Raw genomic sequence first — 22,022 nt, forward strand, 5'->3', positions numbered from 1 at the left:
ATTAGTTCTGATAAAACGCTGAAGGAATATTTTACTCTGTCTATTTCTATCTAGCCCATGTTGCTTGTGTGTTTGCTGTCCTGTTTCCATCCTATTTCCACATGAAACTACAAAAACTTTTTTAAAACCTGCACAAGAAATGCATTTAAATATGTATTTTTAAATGTATTTTCTCTCATCATCCACATTTCTAAGCATGCCCCCCTCCTCAAAACATGATTTTTAAAATTTTGTCTTGGTACAGTTTTTGTGCCAAGAAGTATGTCCAAACATTTGGGAAATATAATATCTCTAAATGACTTCAGATCTACAGATTAGTCTGAGAGGTGTGGATCAGGGCAACTCATCTATGAATTCACAAAGATCAAATCCCTCAAGCACCCTTAATTTTACATTTCCTGTGCTTTTAATTTCTTGTTTATTATTGTCAATACAATACAAAAATTCCTGTGACACCCAAAGGCCTGAACTTGAGAATTCCTGCCACAAACCTAGTTTACAGTTTGGATGCCTTGCAATACCTTGACCGAGGCTGTACATGTTTAGGGGGTGTTGTTGTTCTATTCCACTTTTCCAAAACCGGGCAGCTGAATTTGCATATTATGCAAAACTCTTGTTTTGCTTGAATAATTTTGCATGTTTTTTGAAAAATCTGAAAATGCAACTTGTCTGCAAGTCAGTCCAGTTAGTTGCATACGACTGAACACTGGATTTGGGCTGGAAGGACACTGGAGCTAGACTGACCCTTTGCTGCAACTTGTGCAAGTATGGGAGAAGTTTAGCTGGAAAAACCAAAGCAGTCTTTGCTTAGAATTTGGGGTGATTTTATATCTGTGGGGGCTCTTCCTGTGCTCTCTTCATTGAAATGGGTGGGGCTTGCACTAGACTCTGTAAAGGAGGCCCAGGGGAGAGACTGAGAGGGGAAATTTTCAGCACTTACTTATCTCTGTGATGCTTATATATTGAAAGTATTGGTCTCCGTCTCTTGTAAAGTGAAAGGATGAATGACCACAACTGGAGGTCAGTAGCTCCAGGCATGCTAAGCAGTTGGTGAGCAGCGTATGGGTGTGGATTTTCAGGGACAGGTGAGAATGGTAAAGGTGTTGGCAGAGTGAGTGTTCAATGATGGTTTCCTGCATATGCAAAAAGGTTTGGACTGACCCTCCATATAAAACCTCAGCATGCCACGTGCCTGTAGTTACACTTATTTTAATTGGTTCCTATATTATTTAAATGTTTAAACAAGGTAGCCAATCAATAGGTGTATTTATAGTATATAAACCTCTTTCTCCATTAATTCCATTTTGAATTTAAGCCAGGGACTGCTTTAGAGAACAGAATGTTGAAAATTGGCGTTTATTTGTTTAATAAATTCCTAGCCTGTGTTGCCACTGTGAAAGTGATATTGAGTCAGCTTACGAACAGTACAGTAAATACTAATTTAGCTGCTAGCAGAGGGGTCCACCAGTGTTTCTTGAGTTACACTGGGATACAATCGACTTTAGGGGCCTCTCCTGAATTAAACTGTTGGATAAGTTCCACTACTTTGCTAGCTGAAACTGGTGCCCAGGTTGGCAATGGAGAAAGTTCTCTCATTAGAAAGATCCATTGGGATTAGACTTCTGATTCTGGAGTGACAAAGGTGTGGAACATCTTCCATTTGATGAAAAGTCATGAGGTGTTTGATAGTTTTAGAAAAAGGCGGGGTGGGGAGGATGGGAGAAGAATGCATGTTTTAAAAGTTGTGAATATTGTGGAGAAATGATCCTGATACAGCAAGGTGCCTACATTCTTAAACAAGAGTGCATACGCTCAAGATCACTTAACACCAATGGATTAACAGTTACAAGATCCAATATTCGCCCTTGGTTTAGAAATTTAAAACACATTTGGGGACCATAGGGATCTTAGTATTACACACAGAGAAAGAGAAATACAAGATTGACATCAACCCACCCTTTCCTTAAATGTGCAAATTGTTATTTGTGAGACTCTACAGGTTCATCATGCTTGGTGACTCCAGTAGCAGTCAGACTGTCGCCATGCTGACACTGCACTGCCATTTCCAGCTTCTTGTGTGTATTGATTGCCAATCCTGAGGTCTCCAGGGCTATTAGGCAAAACTTGCTTTACCTTCCTGGAAGTATATGCCATTTGTGAACCAATGTATACAAATTAACACTGGCCGGCTTCCAGTTATGAGGCAGCAGGCAACTGCCTGTGCCAGTCTGCTTCAAAACAACATTTGCCTAGTGTGAGAAGAAACCTTAGTTTAGATTATATCATCCAATAGTGCAAGAAATATGTGCTATTTTTTTCCTCACTGTATAAATATCTGCCAGCAGAGTAAATAAGTTTCTGCTTAAAATACATAGATTTTGTAATTAAAGCACAGCAAGGTGCATTTGCTTAGGTTTTGATCATTAACATAGGCTTCAGTCTGGGCTCCATTCTCGGGAGATAGCTGAGTAATTTATAGTTACATGAGGGTTGTTATGATACAGAGAGTTTCCTTCTGAAAGGAGTGAAAGCCATCACTCTTGTGACATTCTGTTCTGTTTGCTTTGCAGTTTTTTGGGCGGGAGCCCATGAAAGCCAGTGGGAGACACACTATTGATATTTGCTAGGCTGAAGCCCAAATCCTCCAGCCACCATCTTTCACCAATGTACTACGATGCCCCTAAACAAAGAATTATTCTTCGTGAGTCTCGCACGTAGTGTAAACCCCATGGAGGTCAGGGAGGCCAATCTCTTTGTTCAGTAAAAATATTTATGCTCAGATCCCAAAAACGTTATGAATCATTTTTGGTGTTTTAAGGTCAGGATGTGGAGTAAATTATTCCAAAAGTTATAGTAGCCAAATATTATTCCCTCCAAAGGTTTGTGTAATATCTGTTTATCTGTGGTCAGATGACTGCCATGTATAATTAGAGGCAGACTTTGTTAAGTTACAGCTACGTCAACACAGCTGAATATAAGTTGAAGTTGTTGGTGTACTTCTTTTTTTATTAGCTACCAGAGGACCAAAAGTTTTCAAGAAGCTTCATTTAAATGGATCCAGACCAACAGACTAACAAGCCCCAGGGCTTCTAGGTCCTCTGTGGAGGCCCAAGCAATTAGCAATGGGTGATTCTTCCAAGCTCACTTCAGATTAACTTGGAAATGATGTGAGATCTTTCCTCAAAATGTTGAAGATCTCAGATCATTTCCCCAAGCCAAGCCACAGAATAAAGGCCCAGCTCTCAGATTCTTATATACCTCCATTCAGTATAATGGACCAATGTTGAACTATTAGGGGAAACATACAAAACTGCAAGGGCATAAGCTGCAGAGGGCAGAAAGCTCCCAGCCACCCACACACCCCACTGGTCCTCTGCAGACTGAGGAGAACCTCACTGGCATCTCTACAAGCAATTACAAAAAGAGCCATAAGCTCTTTATTGATCATAGTTCTGCCCCCCCCACCTGCTTGTATTCTAATCAATAGTGTGTTCTTGCACTGTGGCTCCCCACTTCAAATCTTATTGCAAGCGACACAGTTCATGTTTAGCGCAGCAATTCATAGGATTGGGTGCTACTCATAGGTCTAATGCCAGAATCTGTGCACTTTTCAAGAATCCAAGGACTTGGATGAAGGACACCTTGCCAGACCAACCCAGAGCGCAGTGCTGGTTTTGAATGAGAGCCAAGCTTAGCTCTCATTGCCAGCCACCATTTTAAATTTCCCAAGATGCAATCCCTTGGTTCGTGGATCTATGAAATGTATTTGTTTTCTTGATCTATAATTTGGGTAAAACATGCATGACTTGGCCATACCTTGGTTGGGGTGGTGGGGGTCACTGAGTCCAAGAGACACACACACACACACACACACACACACACACACAGTCTGACACCAGCCCTGACTGTTCAGCTGCTTTTTACATGTATTTGATTAGATGTGATAATTCACCTAAATTCTAACCATATTTCAGGCAGATTAGGAAGACAGAACCTGCATGTTTATATTAGCCAACAAGTACTAATGGAAAACTTTTGCAGCCCCTGTATTTTCAATCAATAGTAGAAGCAACCTGTTTTTGCAACAATGTTCTTCCTCAACAATTCATTGCCTGGCTTTTGGAGTGGTATTATTCAGTACTGCTAAATGTACAAGTGCAGCAAAAGTTTCGAGTTTGAAAAACAAAACAGATGCTTCTTTTCACTCGAAAATATTTTCTTCGAAGGACATCAAAATATGTAACCCACAAAAAGTCAATTAGGTGTGTACATAGATTTTGTGTATATCTCAGTTGTGTTTCCTGTCCTTTCACATTTACTGCTATTTTGCTCTTTCCCATCAGTAAAGGTAAAGGTACCCCTGCCCGTACGGGCCAGTCTTGACAGACTCTGGGGTTGTGCGCCCATCTCACTTAAGAGGCCAGGGGCCAGCGCTGTCCGGAGACACTTCCGGGTCACGTGGCCAACGTGACAAAGCTGCATCTGGTGAGCCAGCGCAGCACACGGAAACGCCATTTACCTTCCCGCCAGTAAGCGGTCCCTATTTATCTACTTGCACCCGGGGGTGCTTTCGAACTGCTAGGTTGGCAGGCGCTGGGACCGAGCAACGGGAGCGCACCCCGCCGCGGGGATTCGAACCACCGACCTTTCGATCGGCAAGCCCTAGGCGCTGAGGCTTTAACCCACAGCGCCACCCGCGTCCCTTCCCCATCAGTACCTTATTTCAAAAAAGCAGAATATAACCCCATTTAACACAGTAGGCTTTAAAGATTTATAGACTGGTGCCAGTATTGTTAAAGACTTATTTAGTAGCCAACTACTTTCTGCAAAATCTGTACATGTGTCGGAAAGGCTAACATCCATATTCAAATCCTCAGTTTTGATGAGGAATTCAGTGCAAAATTTTGCCCAGTCAGCTTAAATGGTTCAGGAGTACAATACCTCAAGGGCCACCTCTCCCTGTAGAGTGAGATCATTCTCTGAGTACCTTCTTTGTGTGCCTCCTCCACAGCAGGTCCAGAGGGCGGCAACACAAGAACAGGGACTTTTCTGCAGTGGCACCCTGTTTGCTGGCCTTCATTATAAACCTTTAGGCACCAGACAAAACATTCCTCTTCAACCAGGTCTTTGGCTGATTGACATCTGATGCCCTTTTAAATGTGAGGGGGGGGCGTTATTGGTTTGTTGTTTTTCTTATTTTTACGATGTATTTTGTGGGTTTCATATTTTAATTTTATGTTGTGAACTGCCCTGAGATCTATGGATGAAGGGCGGTATACAAATTAAATAGATGATGGTAATAATAATAATAATAATAATAATAGGCATTACATCCACCACCACATTCACATATTTTGCCAAAGGAGAAAAGCCTTTGTTATATGCTTTGACTGACTTACCATTGTCTCAAGTCCTCGCATCATTGCTCAGTATTTTGTCCTTTTCGGCCAGAAACAGATTTAAAGACAGCACAACTTCCCATTCTTTAGCATTTACAATGTCTGGTGGAGGGGAAAATAAGCAACATGTATATTCTCTCAGACATTTGAGAGGTCTAATTAGTCAGTGTCAGAGAAGCAAATCATTCAAGAAATTTACAACCAGTGCACTAGAACTCTGACACATGGCTGCAAAGGGGACTGTCTAGACAGCGCAATTTGGCATGAATAAAAATGGTGTAAGGAAGATGATTGGGAGCAACCAGGCCCCTTAAGCGACATTTTGGCCCCATGGAAGAAAATATGTCATGGGGTCTCTCTTTCCCCTCCTGCTCATCACTGACCTTGACTCCACTCCAGATGGACCTTGTCTGCAATGATCATTATGGTTTGAGATTTTTTTTTATTTAATGCAGCGCTCTTAACTACACACAGCCCCAGACCCAGCAGTTTTGCATCTGGGATGCAATCCAGCAGAGTTGAGCATGCATGAGCTGATTCATTTCAGTGGGCCTAATTACCAGTAGAATTATGGCATTAATCTTTAAATGGAGCAAGCGATCAGTTTTGAATAATCTGTTTCTTTTTATTGGAGTACATTGGTAAGAGACAAGCAGGGAATTAGAGCAGTTCCCCTTACTTTGCAGCTCTTTTATGTGTGAAGAAGTCTTAAAATCACCTGGTTGTGTGCATTATAGAGCATACCTGCTTCCATATCCAGCCAATACTGTATAACTAAATCATATTTTACTGCTACAATGTCAGCATTAAGGATGAAATATGGCTTTGAAATCTATCCTTTCCCCCTGCAATTTAAAGCAAAAAGCAACAGGTGTCTATATAGTAGTGCCTATCCTGGCTGTATTTTAGAATTTTAACTTCTTAACACTTCTTAGTTCTCTTTTGCACTTTTAAAAGTTTTCCGCTCCAGTTTTCTAAAACAATACAGGAGGCGAAAATGTGACTCTTGGTTCGACCACCAGGAGCTGGAGTTAAGAAATTGGCTGCTGTATTTCTTGAATTTCTTTGTTTTCGGGATGTTTTTATTGATTTTACCATAAGCAGACTGAAGAATAGATATATAAATGTACAACCAATCAGTGAAAAAAGAGTTTTTGACACCTTGTGTACAATCGTATTTCTTCATGGTATGTATTCTCACACAGGGCAAGTTGCAAAGTGGGTTTCCCCTAGCAAAATAAAAATAAAGAAGAATCCCATTGAAGAGATTGGAATATATGATCCATATCAAGGATGGAAAACCTATGGTCCTGCAGCTGTTGCTGGACAGCTTCTCCCATCACCCCTGACCATTGGCCAGGCTGTCAGGAACTAGTGGCAGCCAGAGTCCAACAGTCTCTGGAATGCCACAGGTTAGCCATCCCTGTTCTGTGTGATGCACATGATCTAGAGGGCTTAAAACTTCCTGCCACCTTTGTGCCAGGGGTGCTGCCATCACACTTGTGCGCTTCCATCATGACCAGCCACTACGCAAATCCCTAGAAAAGTTTTAAGTGCTTGGCTGAGATGGAGTGAATGCACCGGCTTGGCTTCTAATGGAGATCCACTCTGCAACTTGCTCACACTCTTAAAACAGGGTCTGCACCAATAATAATAATAATAATAATAATAATAATAATAATAATAATAATAATTGAACCCCACTCTGGGTCACTTCCAGCATATAAAAAAATAATAACAAAACATTCAAAATTTCCCTATACAGGGTTACCTTCAGATATCTTCTAAAAGTCAGATACAGTGGATGCTCGGGTTGCGAACGTGATCTGTGTGGGAGGCACGTTCGCAACCTGCAGCCTCTGCACACACGTGCGGGCTGCGATTTAGTGCTTCTGGGCATGCGTGAGCTCTGAAATCTGGAAGTAACCTGTCCCGGTACTTCCAGATTCAACGCGGTTCAACCCAAAAACGGGCAGCCTGAAGCGTCTGTAACCCGAGGTATGACTGTAGCTGTTTGTTTCCTTGACATCTGGTGGGAGGGTGTTCCACAGGGCGGGCGCCACTACCGAGAAGGCCCTCTGCCTGGTTCCCTGTAACTTCACTTCTTGCAATGAGATAATTGCCAGAAGGCCTTCAGAGTTGGACCTCAGTGTCTGGGCTGAACAATGGGGGTGGAGATGCTCCTTCAGGTACACTATTTGTCTCAGCTTCACCTAGATGGGAGGCAGCTTTGCTGCTGAATGCCAGTTGCTAGAAATGAAATGGTGTGTGTGTGTGTGTGTGTGTGAGAGAGAGAGAGAGAGAGAGAGAGAGAAAGAAAGAGAGAGAGAGAGAGAGAGAAAGAAAGAGAGAGAGAGAGAGCGCTTTTGTGCTGGAATCCTGCTTAGGGGTTTCCCACAGGCATCTGGCTGCCCACTGAGAACAGGACGCTGGACTAAATGAGCCATTAGCCTGAAGCAGCCGGCTCATCTTATGCTCTTATGTTCTCACAATTCTTCTTGTGGGTTTGTCAGTGGGCTACAAGTCATGGATAATAAATCCTGGTGTACTTTTCCCAGGCCTTCAAACTGGCCCATAATGCCAGATGTTGCATCAGAATCAGTCCTCACTTACTTGGTTTCATTTGCTCTCGAATTGTAGCAAGACCCAAGAAAACGTCTATTTTGATATGTTCCTATCAGTAATGGACTTAAAAGCACTAAATAACTTGGTTCCATCTAGTAGTGAAGCCCATATTTATAAGTATCTGGCTTGTATATTAGCTTCTTTAGCATATAACCTTTGACCACATTGTGAATAAGTGCAGTATCCCCATTAAAATTTGCCCAGGCTGGAATATAATCTGAGCATGTACTTCCTGGTACCTTGAATATTGTAATGGTGCCAGGGATTGAGGGAAATGTAGTTTTTTCCTGGATTGCCTGAGTTCTTAGCAAGCACTTCAGGCACTCTCTTAATACCTGGGGTGCTGCTGAGTGCCTGGCACCTACACTAAGGACTCAAATGTCCTGGGAAATGACATATGAATAATCCACAGTGTCAAGGAGTGAGGAAGACCCCACTTTATTACCAGGTAAGTGGGGAGGCAGAGCAAGTTGCAGGGGACCTGTGCTGGAGGAGGCTTCAGGGATCCATTGTGGCCCCAATGATGTCTGCAGGAACACACCAGTGTCTGAAGTTTAGAATCAGGCTTGGGGGTGGGGGGTTCTGACATTTCCTTATAGCTCAGTTGGTTAGAGCATGGTGCTGATAACACCGAGGTCACAGGTTTTATTCCCGCAAGGGACAGCTGCATTTTCCTTTATTGCAGGGGATTGAACTAGAAGGTCCTCAAGGTCCCTTCCAACTCTGCAATTCTAGAATACTTTGAGAAATAAAAGGTAAAGGGACCCCTGACCATCAGGTCCAGTCATGGCCGACTCTGGGGTTGCAGCACTCATCTCGCTTTATTGGCCGAGGGAGCCAGTGTACAGCTTCCGGGTCATGTGGCCAGCATGACTAAGCCGCTTCTGGCGAACCAGAGCAGTGCATGGAAACACCATTTACCTTCCCACCGGAGCGGTACCTATTCATCTACTTGCATTTTGACGTGCTTTAGAACTGCTAGGTTGGCAAGAGCAGGGACCGAACAAAGGGAGCTCACCCTGTCACGGGGATTCAAACCGCCGACCTTCTGATCTGCAAGTCCTAGGCTCTGTGGTTTAACCCACAACGCCACCCACGTCCCTACTTTGAGAAATGGCCAAGTCCAATTTCAAACCAGGCAAGGTGAGTGGCCATCACTATCTCCATCATACCTGAACATCAGACTGTCCCATTACAATCCCAAATCAGGATAGATAATGCCTTTCATTATCATTCAGTAGCAATTTAGGATCAAAAGGGAACCTGGAATGCCTTCTCCATGGCATGCCCTCCCCCGTTAGCTGCCAGGCTCCAAGTCCAATCGATACAAGATAATATCACCAAGGCAACTATCTGTAAACAAACAAACAATAAATAATGTCAAAAGTAGTTTCTTTCCAAAATAGGTTTTATCTTCTTGTTGTTGTTTAATCATTTAGTTGTGTCCGACTCTTCGTGACTCCCTGGACCAGAGCATGCCAGGCACTCCTGTCTTCCACTGCCTCCCGCAGTTTGGTCAGACTCATGCTGGTAGCTTCAAGAACACTATCCAACCATCTCGCCCTCTGTGGTCCCCTTCTCCTTGTGCCCTAGGGTTTATCTTAAATAATTGCAAATGCAGTAAATAACGAACTGAAGGACATTGTCCTCTTTCTATGTTCCTCCCAATGGAAACATGCTGATGGGGGCAGATACACCCCTGCTTTAAGCCGTTTATATATGTATATGATTTACTACAAAGCTTGATGACTTAGCCCTTTGGGGATGAAACGCCTGATTAGCGGAGTGACGTCTGAGCACGAAAAAAATGATACGTCACAAGTGGAATCTTTGTTTACTGCATTTGCAATTATTTAAGATAAAATCTATTTTGGAAACAAACTATCTGTATGTTTGCAAATAGTTGCCTTGGTGATATTATCTTGCGCCTGTTGCAGTAGCCATTGTATCACCACCTTGTTTATTGTTTTACTGTAGATTCCAAGTCCAAGCATTCCCCCAAAACAGGGTGGCCTAAAACTTGAATATAACAAAAGAACGTTATTCATTCAGATGTTATTAATCTTAAACCATATTTTAGTTTTGGTAAAATTCCATGTGGACTTTGGTTTTTGGAATCCATATGAACATTTGTGACATTTCTTCTGAAACAACATGATTTTATGAACTCTAGTTCACCCAGCTTTGCCCTTTGCTGTTAACACTGTGAAACTTTATGATGCATGCAAACTTCATTTGTGCCTCTAAACTGTGGTTTGGGAGAACTGCGCATAACCTAGAAAACTACACTAAATCATAGCTGTGTGTGTTGTTGAGCCTTGCCTTGCTATTTTCTTCCTCCCACTCTTTCCTCCTTCAGGTTATCTGGAAAATCTGGGTCAACACAGTCATCTCCAAAAGTAACAAAAACCAGTTCACACGAGATTTGAAGAGAAATAGTTGAACGTGCTTATGCCAGATTTGATATGAAAATCAGAATTGCTCAGTACACTGCCAAACATACACTCTGTACTTTACTTTGTCTTTACTTCTGAGCTAATGTTCTCCTTCCAGTTTTTAGAAGAAACTAATGCAGGGTTGTAGAAGGCACTGGTGTTCCAAATTTGCGCTGCCACCTTCCCATCCTTGGTGGTGTGGTCCAACACAGCCCCGCTGATAGTGTGTGCAAGGACAAGGTCCACATTTTGGCTCTTCTTCAGCCTTTGGCCTAATTGTAGTCATTCCAGCAAAGGAGGGCTAGGTTGGAGTGCAATTACTTGTTGAATGTTTTGAATAAAGTATAGCAGAGCGAACAATGAACGTGCAGTCGCATGGCAGTAATTCTCCAAGGTGCAACTTGGGGGAGGCTGAGGAAGATTGGAGTATCTGAGAACTAGGAGAAGCCAGGTGACATGCCCTAAGACAAGGGGTGGTTAACCTGCCGTCCCCTCCAGCTACGGTTGGGCTCCCAACTCCCACCAGCCCCAGCCAGCATAGCCAGTGATCTGGCATGATGAGAGTTGTTGTCCAGCACCACTTGGAAGGCCACCAGTTAGCCACCCCAGCAGGTGAGCTGATCTAGCCTGGTGTTGCTGCTTTGGGGAAGATACCAAAGGGCTTGGGGGAGACCTGCCAGAGGAAACAGACTGATAAGTCTGTCCTTTGAGTCTGGAGAGGAGCAGTTCTTGGACCAGGGAACTGACTCCTCTCTGAAGTGTGTGTGTGTGTGTGTGTGTGTGTGTGTGTGTGTGTGTTTGAGAGTGGGAGAGAGTGTCATTGAAAACTTCCTTCTGACAATCACTAAATAAAGGTAACGGTACCCCTGCCCGTACGGGCCAGTCGTGTCTGACTCTACTGTTGTGAGCTCATCTCACTTAAGAGGCTGGGAGCCAGCGCTGTCCGAAGACACTTCCGGGTCACGTGGCCAGCGTGACGAAGCTGCTCTGGTGAGCCAGCAACAGCGCAGCACATGGAAACGCCGTTTACCTTCCCGCTATAAAGCGGTACCTATTTATCTACTTGCACTTAGGGGTGCTTTCGAACTGCTAGGTGGGCAGGAGCTGGGACCGAAAGACGGGAGCTCACCCTGCCGCGGGGATTCGAACCGCCGACCATACAATCGGCAAGTCCTAGGCACTGAGGTTTTACCCACAGCGCCACCGGCGTCCCCAATCACTAAATACATCACTAAATACATGGGACCTTTTCATTTGTGATGGTGAACACGCTCAGCTTTTTGTCCTTATATAAAGTGTGCGTCTATTGTGGTTTTAACTTTCTGCATGTTTTAAATTATGCTTGTGTTTTTTTAGTGAAGGTTTTATTGTTTTAGCTTTTTGTAAACTGTTTCCTACAACCAAATCGTATATAATTTTTTAAAAAATAAATAACTGTAGTATTTCTATCATGTTCCAAATACTGGAGCAAGAGGTGTTATGTCCCCTGTATCCCAATCCCAGTGTTGTCTTAAAGAGGTTTCTGATTCAGAGGACTCACACTTGGGGATGGGCAGCTCTCAGCACCCTCTTCTATACTGTCTTGCAGTCCCATGCAGAGCTTGTCTGAGGCCCAGGGCAGGAGTTTTATTAGAATAAAGTTATAAACTCAAACTAAAAAAAGCAGCCGGTCCCTGGTGGGCCCCCTGCCAGCTTAGACCTCCAAGGCTTGGGGCAACTGTACCCAGCTACCCCCACCCATCACAGGCTTGATGTCCAATCTTGGGGGCATGGCTCTCCCATGATCCTCAGAGTGTAAAGATGACTCCCCTATATCTTCTCCTGCTCCACAGCCATGCAGGAGCATGGGAATGCAAAACTGGCTGTGGACCCTTTGAGAATTGTGGACAGTTCTCCAAGGGGCATAGAGCTGTTTGAAGAGCCTTCATAAGCCTTTGGAGTCCTTTGAGCCACTGAGAGAACATCTTCCATAGGGCACCTCGGAGAGCCCGGAGCTGCCCAAGGTCCTGAACTGCCAGGCCTGTAGCAGAAGGAGCTCTGGGCACTGCTTCCTGTTCACCTGTGAGCCCCAGCAGAGCAGGGCAGCAGGATTAGATTCCATATATTATATAGAGCATTAGGTGGAGCATTACATCTGTAAGGACAGAATGGCAGACAGCAGGAAACACTGAAGGGAGTAGTAATGGAAAGCTTTGCCTGAAAACTTTGACCCTGGTGCAGCTAAAATTAGCCACAACCAGTAGAAATGAAGCAAGATGTTAGTCTCAGTTCAAACAAGTACTATTGTTTTTAAAGGTACATAGTCATGGCTAACTAACTCAACTGGAGCCTTTTGATTTTCTGATGTCATTACTGACAGAAACATCAAAATAGACATATACTTGAGTCTTGCAACAACTATCTTCATATTTTTAGTGCGCCCCCCATTTCAAAGGAATTAATGTTGTTATTTCAATTAAGCAAATCCTTATTGCGCTAAAACCTGTTCCTGTTGCAGATGTGGAGGTGGATGAGCTAAAAGGGTAAAAGAACAGAAATGGGAGCCATTTTAGTGAGGAGAATCACAGCAAACTTTGAGCATCTTCAATAACCCAATAAAAATATCAAAATTTTCAAGCAAAAGCAATACATTAAGTTAACAAAACAAATTTCCAACAATAAAAAGCATAGCCATAAAATGCAGTGACAGCAGTCAAGACAGAACAATGTATCATAAAGTAGAAAGCCAAAAAAAGTAAAACTGCCCTGAGGTGGTCAACAAGGTTTGCACAATGCACATGTCTCAGAGTGGGGAAGTCCTCCACAAATGTGGGGCACCGCCACAGAAAAGCACCACCCTCTGATGCCCCCAGATATTTTGGGCCACAACTCTCTTCCGCCCCACCCCAAACCAGCCTGGAGGACACCAAGTTGGCAAAGTCTGGTCTGAAGAGTAGGGCCTTAGTGCATGAATTGTGCAGTTGCATATGGGAGCAGCTGCCTCTTTGGGTTGCAAGATGCCAAGCAGAATAGCATGCTATACATCACTTTGATTTGTGCCTACAAAAAAATTGGAATAGTGTGTGTGTGTGTGCGCGCGCGCGTCTGAATAATATTTTATTTGATGTTCTTTTCAAAAAGGAATCACAAATACAGAAATATTATTTAGCAACATTGTGTGTAAGATTACATATTCTTTAATAAGTTTATATTTCGCAAAAAGAGGAGCTGGAACAGAGGCAACCCAGCAAGCGGTATCCTGCTTTGTTAAAAGGACGGTCCTTTTCAGAGAGAAAAAACAAGCCGAGGCACATCTGGCAAGCCTAACGTACACCAAGAAATGTATAATTTTGTGGATGAGTGACTTATTTAACACTTGCATTATTTAACTCAGCTGTGGTATAATTCAAGACAGGATTATTCCATTGTTTAAATTTTTGCAAAATTCCACTGTTTCTTTGTACACCATTAGTGTTCTTTGGAGTAGTGTGCAATGCATAAAACTCTCAAAATAAGCACTGTGCTGTGTTCCCAGGAGGCGACGTGAGTGATAAGTCTTGGATTTTGGTATTTACTGAAGGAAATATATTGGAAAGTTATCCCCCAAAAAAGAACTTGCTTACTTTCCCCTTCCCTTTCTGCTGTGCTTTGTACACATAAGAGCTTCTTTGTGTACAAAGTCCCTTCCCAATTCTCTCTTGCAGCTCTCTTTGGGAGGTTCTTACACACAATATCTCAGAATAGGAGTATGTTTTAAATGGGAACTGATACATGAAGCGTTGCAGATTTTTAGCTGGGTGCCATATAAATGAGGATGCTAACAAAATTTGGAATATCCTAGATTTCAGTGGCAGATTCTGGAATCCCTCTCAGGATATTTGGACAGGCTCCAGGGCTTACTGGACTCTGAGGAGACACAGAAAAATATTATTCCCTCCATCAGGGACTTGCCGACAATAACCGAAGCAGGTTATTGCCATGATCAACCCTTGCCAAGGTTCAGTGTCTCAGCCCTGGCCTAATAAAGCTCTGCTTTCATCTGCAAATCATCTGGATTTGCAGACACCTTGGAAAACAACACAGAAGCTTTAATTTTCCAAACTAGATAGGAATAGGAAAGGACTATCTTTAAAAATTGGGGGAGGGGGTACAAAAGAGGACACAGATTTGCATGGAATTTCCATGTGCTGGTTTGTACAAAAGGATGCAAATTTAGGAACAGCTGCTATAATGTAAATAGAAATACATTTCTCCATTGTGTGTATACATCTCCAGCATGCAGGTTGCTAGCTGACTTGTGTGCCTTTTCAGGGCTTGTCCGAACTAGAGCAAAATGTGGATTGTCACTGGCCTGTCTCCCCATTAATTTAAGGGTGTCCTCATGTCAACCTTCCCACTCTAGTATTGTCCTAGGGCTTTGCCCTTTATCAATCATTGTAAAGTCCAAAGTGGCCAGGATTTGGGGTGGGGGACCACATTTAATGATGTAAAGGTCTGGGACAACACTGGGATGAGGTCCACATTTTGCTCTGGTGTGGATAAGCCCTCTATTTGCTGTCCAGACGCTAACTGCAAGGGGCTGCCATGTGTAAAGTAAGATAAATGGCCCCCTTAGTTGGCACCAGAGATGCTTTGCCTATCTTTATAAAGTACCTCTTCCAAATTTGTTATAGCTGGCTGTAATAGTAGTATTGTAACCTTAGTGTGCATCTGCAGCACTCAGAGTGAATTTTAGCATAATAAATATATGGTACTGAAAAACAGCATGTTGCAACACAGAGCTAGTATTGACCAATGACTAATTTCTGGGCACTGAATGCTACAGAGTTAGTATTGTCACATGCTCAAAAGGTCTATTAATAGGGTGAAGAACTCTGAATGGTAGGAGATTTATAATCCTCTTGGAAGCAATAGGCAGGAGGCAAATGATGGAAACAGGATGAGGCCTTCCTAACCAACCAGAAAAATAGCACTCCCCTGGTGTTAATGAAATGATGAAGTCTTGGAGACAAGCAGGAGGGGAAAACAGCCAGCAACCAGTTACTGAATAAGAGTGTCTTTCATCCTCAAGGACTCTAGGAAGTGATCACTTCCTCCATCAATGATGAATGGTGCCACCTTTGAAAATGACCTTTCTGTCTTCTGAAGAGACTGCACTCTGAAACATGTTGGGTAGTCAGAAATACAGTGCAATGAAGTCAATGAGACATGAAGGTGACCAGTTCTTAGAAGCATCAGTTCATCAACTTTGGTCTACAGCAGGCATAGGCAAACTCAGCCCTCCAGATGTTTTGGGACTACAACACCCATCATCCCTAGCTAACAGTACCAGTGGTCAGGGATGATGGGAGTTGTAGTCCCAAAACATCTGGAGGGCCAAGTTTGCCTGTGCCTGGTCTACAGAGTGGACGGTGTCCTCACTGTTAGATTTCATAGCTTTTTTGTAATGCCAAATTAAGGTTTGGCGAAGTGAAGTCCTAGCTTTCATGGTGCATACTGAATAATGATTAAGTGTTTTGCAACCATAAATGCACCCTCCAGTGGCCTTACAAAACATTTCCTGTGTTGCAATATTTAGTCTGGTCTTCCTTTTTCAACTCACTTTTATTTTATAGCTCTTTCCCCCCATTGAAATGAAATAGCATGCAGCTCTTATGACAGGGAATTAAAAACTGCACTTATCTTGCTTTAAAAACAGATTAACAGCCCATTCACACAGCAGATGCTAAACACATCTAGATGACCACCTTCATTGCTGAGGTTATAAGACACAAAGAGAAACGCAACCCTTGAATAAGGCTGGTGCCAATTAAGAAGACAAGTTCACAAAGTGTACAAACCCATTTGACCCCAGGCCAGCTCTAGTGGTGTATGACTAGTTGTGCAAGAATTTGGATGCAAATTCTATTGCATCCTATTTATGCCCAAAGTTCCTGATCTAGATAATAACTCTAGGTGCAGTGTGACTGGATCGAGGCAAATCTGTTTCAGCGAGAATCTTCTAATGACAGTGAATCCCACAGGTGGTGTTTTTTCTTCCTTCTTTTGGAGGTCCCTTCAAGATTGCATTGTTGTTCCTACTCAGCATAAGAACGTTAATTCTCAACAGGGATGTAGTCTTGTGGGTGGGTGGGGAATATTCCCTTGCTCTAGACTCAGTATGAATGTTCTCCATTAAGCCATGCATTTTCAGTGTTGTGCAAATCAGAGATCTGATTTGGGAGCAAAAATGTGTCTGAAACTAGGGCTGCCATCCATATGCTATCCAGTGCTGCTTTAAAAATGAATGAATGAAAATGGTGGATTGACCAGATTATTATCTCCTTTCAGAAACTCTGGAAAATGGACCTAGCAAGTGTGAAAGGTGAGTAAAAGTTACCTTTGCCAGTTGCCTATTTCAGAATTGTATGTAAGGTGCAAGGAGTGGGGATGGGCAAACATTGCCCTGTTCACCTCAGGTATTTGGCAAGAAAGCCCAGCGGGGCTTTGCAAAACCCACATCTTATGTGCATTTGACTTACACGATTTCAACCATACCTGGCTGAAGGTGGGCTGGTGAGGGGAAGGACCGGAGGTTCCAGGTGCTTGGCGCACCTGGAAGTAGGGTGACTTTGGCCAGTGGCACCATGGCTCTGGGACTGGTGGGGATGTGCTGTGAGATCATGCAAGAGCCAAAGGCAGCTCACTCACAGGGCACACTGCCAGCAGGCCTTGCCCAGGAACAAAGGTCAAGGCCTGGCACGGAAAGAGATTTTCAGCTCTCGGCCTTTCTTCCCAGGCAAGGTCTGCTCAATTAATGGGAGCATCCCCCCAACTCCCAGAGCCACTGTGCTGCTGGCCAAAGATGCCCCACTAGCAGGGTACACCAGGCAGGACTTTCCCCCTCACTAGCCAGCCTGTAGAAGGCAGGGTGGCTCAAAGGGTTATTTTGGGTTATGTGCAATTTTCGCTTGATCCTCGAAACCTAGCCCTCGCATAAGAAGTGATTCCTCTGTAATAAAAGAGAACGTGTGCAGAAACCGATGCTTCCCCATTTACAAGCTGAGGCATGGGAAAGGAGGGGAGTGGAAATCCCTTAACTTTGGGGGAATAAGTATCTTATTTCACACACACACACACCCTTACCTTAGACAGTTCATTCATCCCTGTGCATCCTGCCCTCATTGTGTGCAAAAAAGGTGCAGGAAATGAATTTGCAACTGCTGCATGAACAGATGGTGAAGGGCAGTAAGATGGGAATTTGGGGGAATTTATTGTCTGCTCCAAGGTTCGCTTTCAAGTTGTTTTTTATGTGGGATATTCTTCTCAGGAGTACTGGAAATATTAATAAAATGAATCTAAATAAGTATTGTTTAATTAATATAATATAATATTTATATAAATTTAGTGGGCTGTGTCACTGTAGTTCAGTTTCTCCATCTCTCTCTCTTTGCCTTCTGCTGTTTTATCTTGGGGGGGGGGGGGAGGAAGACTTCTTTAAAAATGAAAATGCTGTAAAATGCATTGCCTCGCTTTCTAAGTACTTGACAAGAATCATCATCAGACACGGAAACATTTTTTGTTGCTTGATTCTAGTGCAGCTAACAGAAAGAGATCAAACAAAGATGAGACCTATTGGAAGGAGATCAACGCAGCGATGGCCTTAACAAACCTTGCACAAGGAAAGGACAAACTCCAGGGGACGACCAGCTGCATCATTCAGAAATCGTCACACATATCAGAAGTAAAGACTGTCAAAGTGCCACTAGTACCACCATTTTAAAGAGAGTTGTTGCTTTTCTTTCCAACACATGTGGACATGTATTTTTCATGCCATTGGTCGGTCCCCCCCCCCCCCCGTAAGATCAGAATGAGAGGTCTGAAGCAAGAATTGAGAACCAGGTTCTTTTTGTAGCATGGTCAGTAAAAATAAGAATGGGAAGTTCTCGCCATGCAGGCGTGCTTGAAATCAATGGCAATCTCTCAAGAGCCTGGGCGTGTTCTCGTACGATTCCCATTTCTTTCAGTGTTGCTTGTGCAAGAGACATTCCCAATGAATTATGCACAACGATGGCAATAAACAAATGCTCCCTCAGGCTAAAATATTTTGATTTCTGGAATAAAATATAAAAGCAGTTCTATAAAGGGCATGTAAATTATGGGTGGCGAAGCCTCCCAAGTTTGTTTGTTTTTTAAGTCAAAACTATTAACTTATTTTATTGTATTAATCAAACTGCACATTAAGCGCTGCATTGCTATAACAATAAGTGCCTTGCTTTCGTACAATAAGCTAGAACGTGGGCATAGCTCAATACAACTGTGCCTCAAAAGTGTGCCAACGCCACAACGCTTAACCTTTGCATGTAATTTCTAAATGCATCCTGACCAGTTTAAAGCTGACCTCAGAAAAAGGGTAGACGTTTCTCAAAAGCCCTGGAGCATTTGCCTTGTATGGATTAAATAAATCTCTTCGGTGAAATTGCTACATTTTACAACGGAAAAGTCCACTATGTTAACAAGTAATGTGAGGTTTTTCTTATTCAAATGGGGGAAACGTTGCTATGCCTCTGTGGGTTTTTTCTCCCCTCCTGACTGCATTTGCCATATGTTAAAAAATAAAAAGAATAATTCCTTTCATAAGTGCAATACTGTATGTGGGGGAAGAGTCTCATATTTTTTAAAGGAGGATCCTGATTATGTACATTAAAGCTTCAGTTACTTTGCAATGTGAATGTAAAAAGGAGAAAAAAACAATAGCCACAGGTGGACAAAACCATTATAATGGAATTGCCCAGTCCTAGAGCTTTTTCTTTCATATGGACTGAAAGGGCTGCCTTTGAGTGTGTGTTTTATGTGAAGAAACATGTATGTCGACCAGAATGGTCATTCACATTACTTATAATGCCTCTCCTCAGATTGCCTAGTCAGTACATTGACAGAGATTGGAGGTTAACAATAATAGAGAGTTCAAAGGGGATTTAAGCCTTACATAAGAACACGCTCTGATTCTTTTATGTAGTTCAAATGTTTAACTATAAAAAGACTCATTGTGATAGTTTAAGTCGTCGTCCCAATGATGAAACCATCAGTAAATCCAGTTGGGATTCCTTCCTTTTAAGCTCTCCTTCTGACTTATTGAAACTGTTATGTAAGTAAACAAAGCAGATCACTTTTCTGGTACCAAATCAACCTATGCTTCAGTTTGTTATTTATACTGGAGCTCAATAACTTTCCACGACGGAAACTGTTATTGCCTTAATGCGTCCAAAATGTTTTTATTTTGGTACGGAATGTATCAAATGAAGAAAATCCCCATTTCAATGAAGGGGGGGAAAGAAGGCATAATGAAATCTATATATTATATAAAGCAAATCATTGGAATTAAAAACATATGGGGCACACACAACACACCAAACAATTGTGGCACTGAAGCAATTTAAAGTCAAAGTAGATGCTAAATTGGGCATTAGAAACACCATTTTAAACTCCTAAATTTGACTAAAGCAAGTATACTTTGCTCCAACCATACGAAAATATTCTAATCAGGTTTACACTCTTGAATAAGCAACAGTAAAGCCAAATATAGCTTATACTCGGGTCAGTAAAATAAAACTGGGAAAAGAGCTGATTGTCCTGAGTCCAGTTCAGGAGAAATGGAAACCTAGCTTATTTTCCTTAAACCAGTTTTAATGTTACATCTGAATAACAGTATCCAGGGTAAATTTGTAAATCTAGTTAGAGATCCTAGTTTGGAAATGAGTTCTCGGTCCAGGAAAGCTGCTAATCCTGTTTTTATACTCAACCCAGTTTGGTACACTAAAAAAAATTGACCAAACTCTGTTTGAGGTGGGCAGAGTCACAGCAAAGATCATTAAGCAAAATGCCTAGAACCTGATCCATTTCATCTTCTATGCAGGTATTGGGTGAGTTCAATTTTTCTGGTGGAAAAAGCTATCCAGCTGCAGAAAGAGGGATAGTTTCAGGACCTTACATGCATGGATCAGCGCAAGACACAGTGTGGAACTGGATGTCCTTGTAGATTTGCTAGTTTGCAATATAATAACGAGGATCAGGCAACGCAGCCATAGCAAAATAAACTACATTTCGATTTAAAATCTGAACTGAGTCTTTTTGTTTGGGTAACCTATTGGAATTTTACTACTACCCCTTCTGCTTCTAATAAGACCCAGTGAACTTCTAAGATGCCCATTCCTTCTTTACTTGACATATATGGCAAACTCCCGTATAGTGAGGAAGATCAAAACCCTTGGTGAAGCTGACTTTCAGGTATGCAACGCGTTGCTCAAGCATAGCCAGTTCCAATTGCACTAATATAATCTAGATAGCAGATATCAAACCTCGATGTAACATGTAGAACGCATCTTGATGTAACATAGCATTTTGTGGTTGTTGTTTTATAGTGTACAATTAAAATGATTTGATATGAAAAAATATTTTGTACATAAATATATATATTTTTACTTTTTTAAAATTGCTATTTTGCATTGACATAAAAAGCAGGAAATATATGTTACGACTGTATGAACAGTTGAAGGATACTTTTGGTTGACTTGCATCTTCGTGCAAAAGAGGTCTCCCCCCACAACAGTGACTTTCAGACCTGACCAACTAGACTTTGTCATAACAATGTGAGTTTTTAAAGAAAACAGAGTAAACACTTCACTTTAGTTCATACTATTATAAGTTATTCTGTTATTAACTATTTTGTGACAATAAACTGTCTTGCCAAACTTTTCTGTAAGACATATTCTCTCTGCTTTTTATTTGGGTGATTGGCAACAAAACGGAAGTACTAACAGCACAAAACTAACCATGCTTACTCAGAACGACATCTGACTGAAAAGAACGAAAGCCACAGGACTTGCTGGTATCAAAGATTCTGTGTGCAAGTGTGTATAAGTTGTTTTTTAAGGGGCACCTATGAAAAATCAGGTACTCTGAGAGGTGCAATGTTCCCCTAGAGAGCATGGAGCATCTTGGATTGTGCAGTGCAGCCGCTTGGGGGTAGCAAATATTTTTGGTCCATCCTTTCGGTGTCAGGGCTAGGCTGGAACTGTGAGCAGACCTGGAAAGAATGATTTTCAGTCGTGAGTCCCTGAGGTCAGGGATCTAACCTGTTGGAGCTGAGCTTTGAGATGGGCTCTAGAGCCCAAACACCACAGAAAGGAGGGATGTTGTGGGACAGCCTGCAAATGCAGGTTTCTAGCCACAGATTTTGTTCCCCAGGTCTATTTAGTATCAAGCCTAGATCCCACTAGAGCCCAAATCAAAATGTGCCTGTTTCAGGGCAATGTCCTCCCTGGAGCCCTCCTCAATGCCAGTTTCCTTTCGCAACTGTACCTCAGTGAGGGGATAACAGGGTGAGGTTGCTGCAGGCACCATGATGGGGCTTCTTTTAGGCTATGAATGTTGTTGTAAGCATGCATAGCAGTATCTAGGGCTGCCAGAAAATACGGGAAATGTGACTCACAAGGTACTTTGATATTATTGCAAGTCATCCATTATGGTTCAACCTAGCATGGGGAGAGGGCAGTACACATGGACTCTGGGAACAATGAATACTGCATTTCACATAATATATTGT

At 42.5% G+C, this 22,022-nt stretch overlaps 1 protein-coding gene across 2 annotated transcripts in view; it reads left to right on the forward strand.

Annotated features, from left to right (window-relative positions):
• MKX (mohawk homeobox) overlaps nt 1-21,179 on the forward strand; it is a 62,071-nt gene extending 40,892 nt beyond the window's left edge. The window contains exons 6-7 of one of the 2 annotated variants that reach the window (XM_083705099.1): nt 16,769-16,802; nt 18,019-21,179. In XM_083705099.1, coding sequence (XP_083561225.1) covers nt 16,769-16,802; nt 18,019-18,022 — 38 coding nt within the window. In that variant the 3' untranslated portion in view covers nt 18,023-21,179. Of the gene's footprint in view, nt 1-16,768; nt 16,803-18,013 lie in introns of both variants that reach the window. The other variant, XM_083705098.1, reaches the window with a different exon arrangement.
• Nucleotides 21,180-22,022: the final 843 nt, after the last annotated feature.

The sequence above is a fragment of the Podarcis gaigeae genome (genome assembly GCF_964106915.1).
Source record: "Podarcis gaigeae genome assembly, chromosome: 12".
Lineage (NCBI taxonomy): Eukaryota > Metazoa > Chordata > Lepidosauria > Squamata > Lacertidae > Podarcis > Podarcis gaigeae.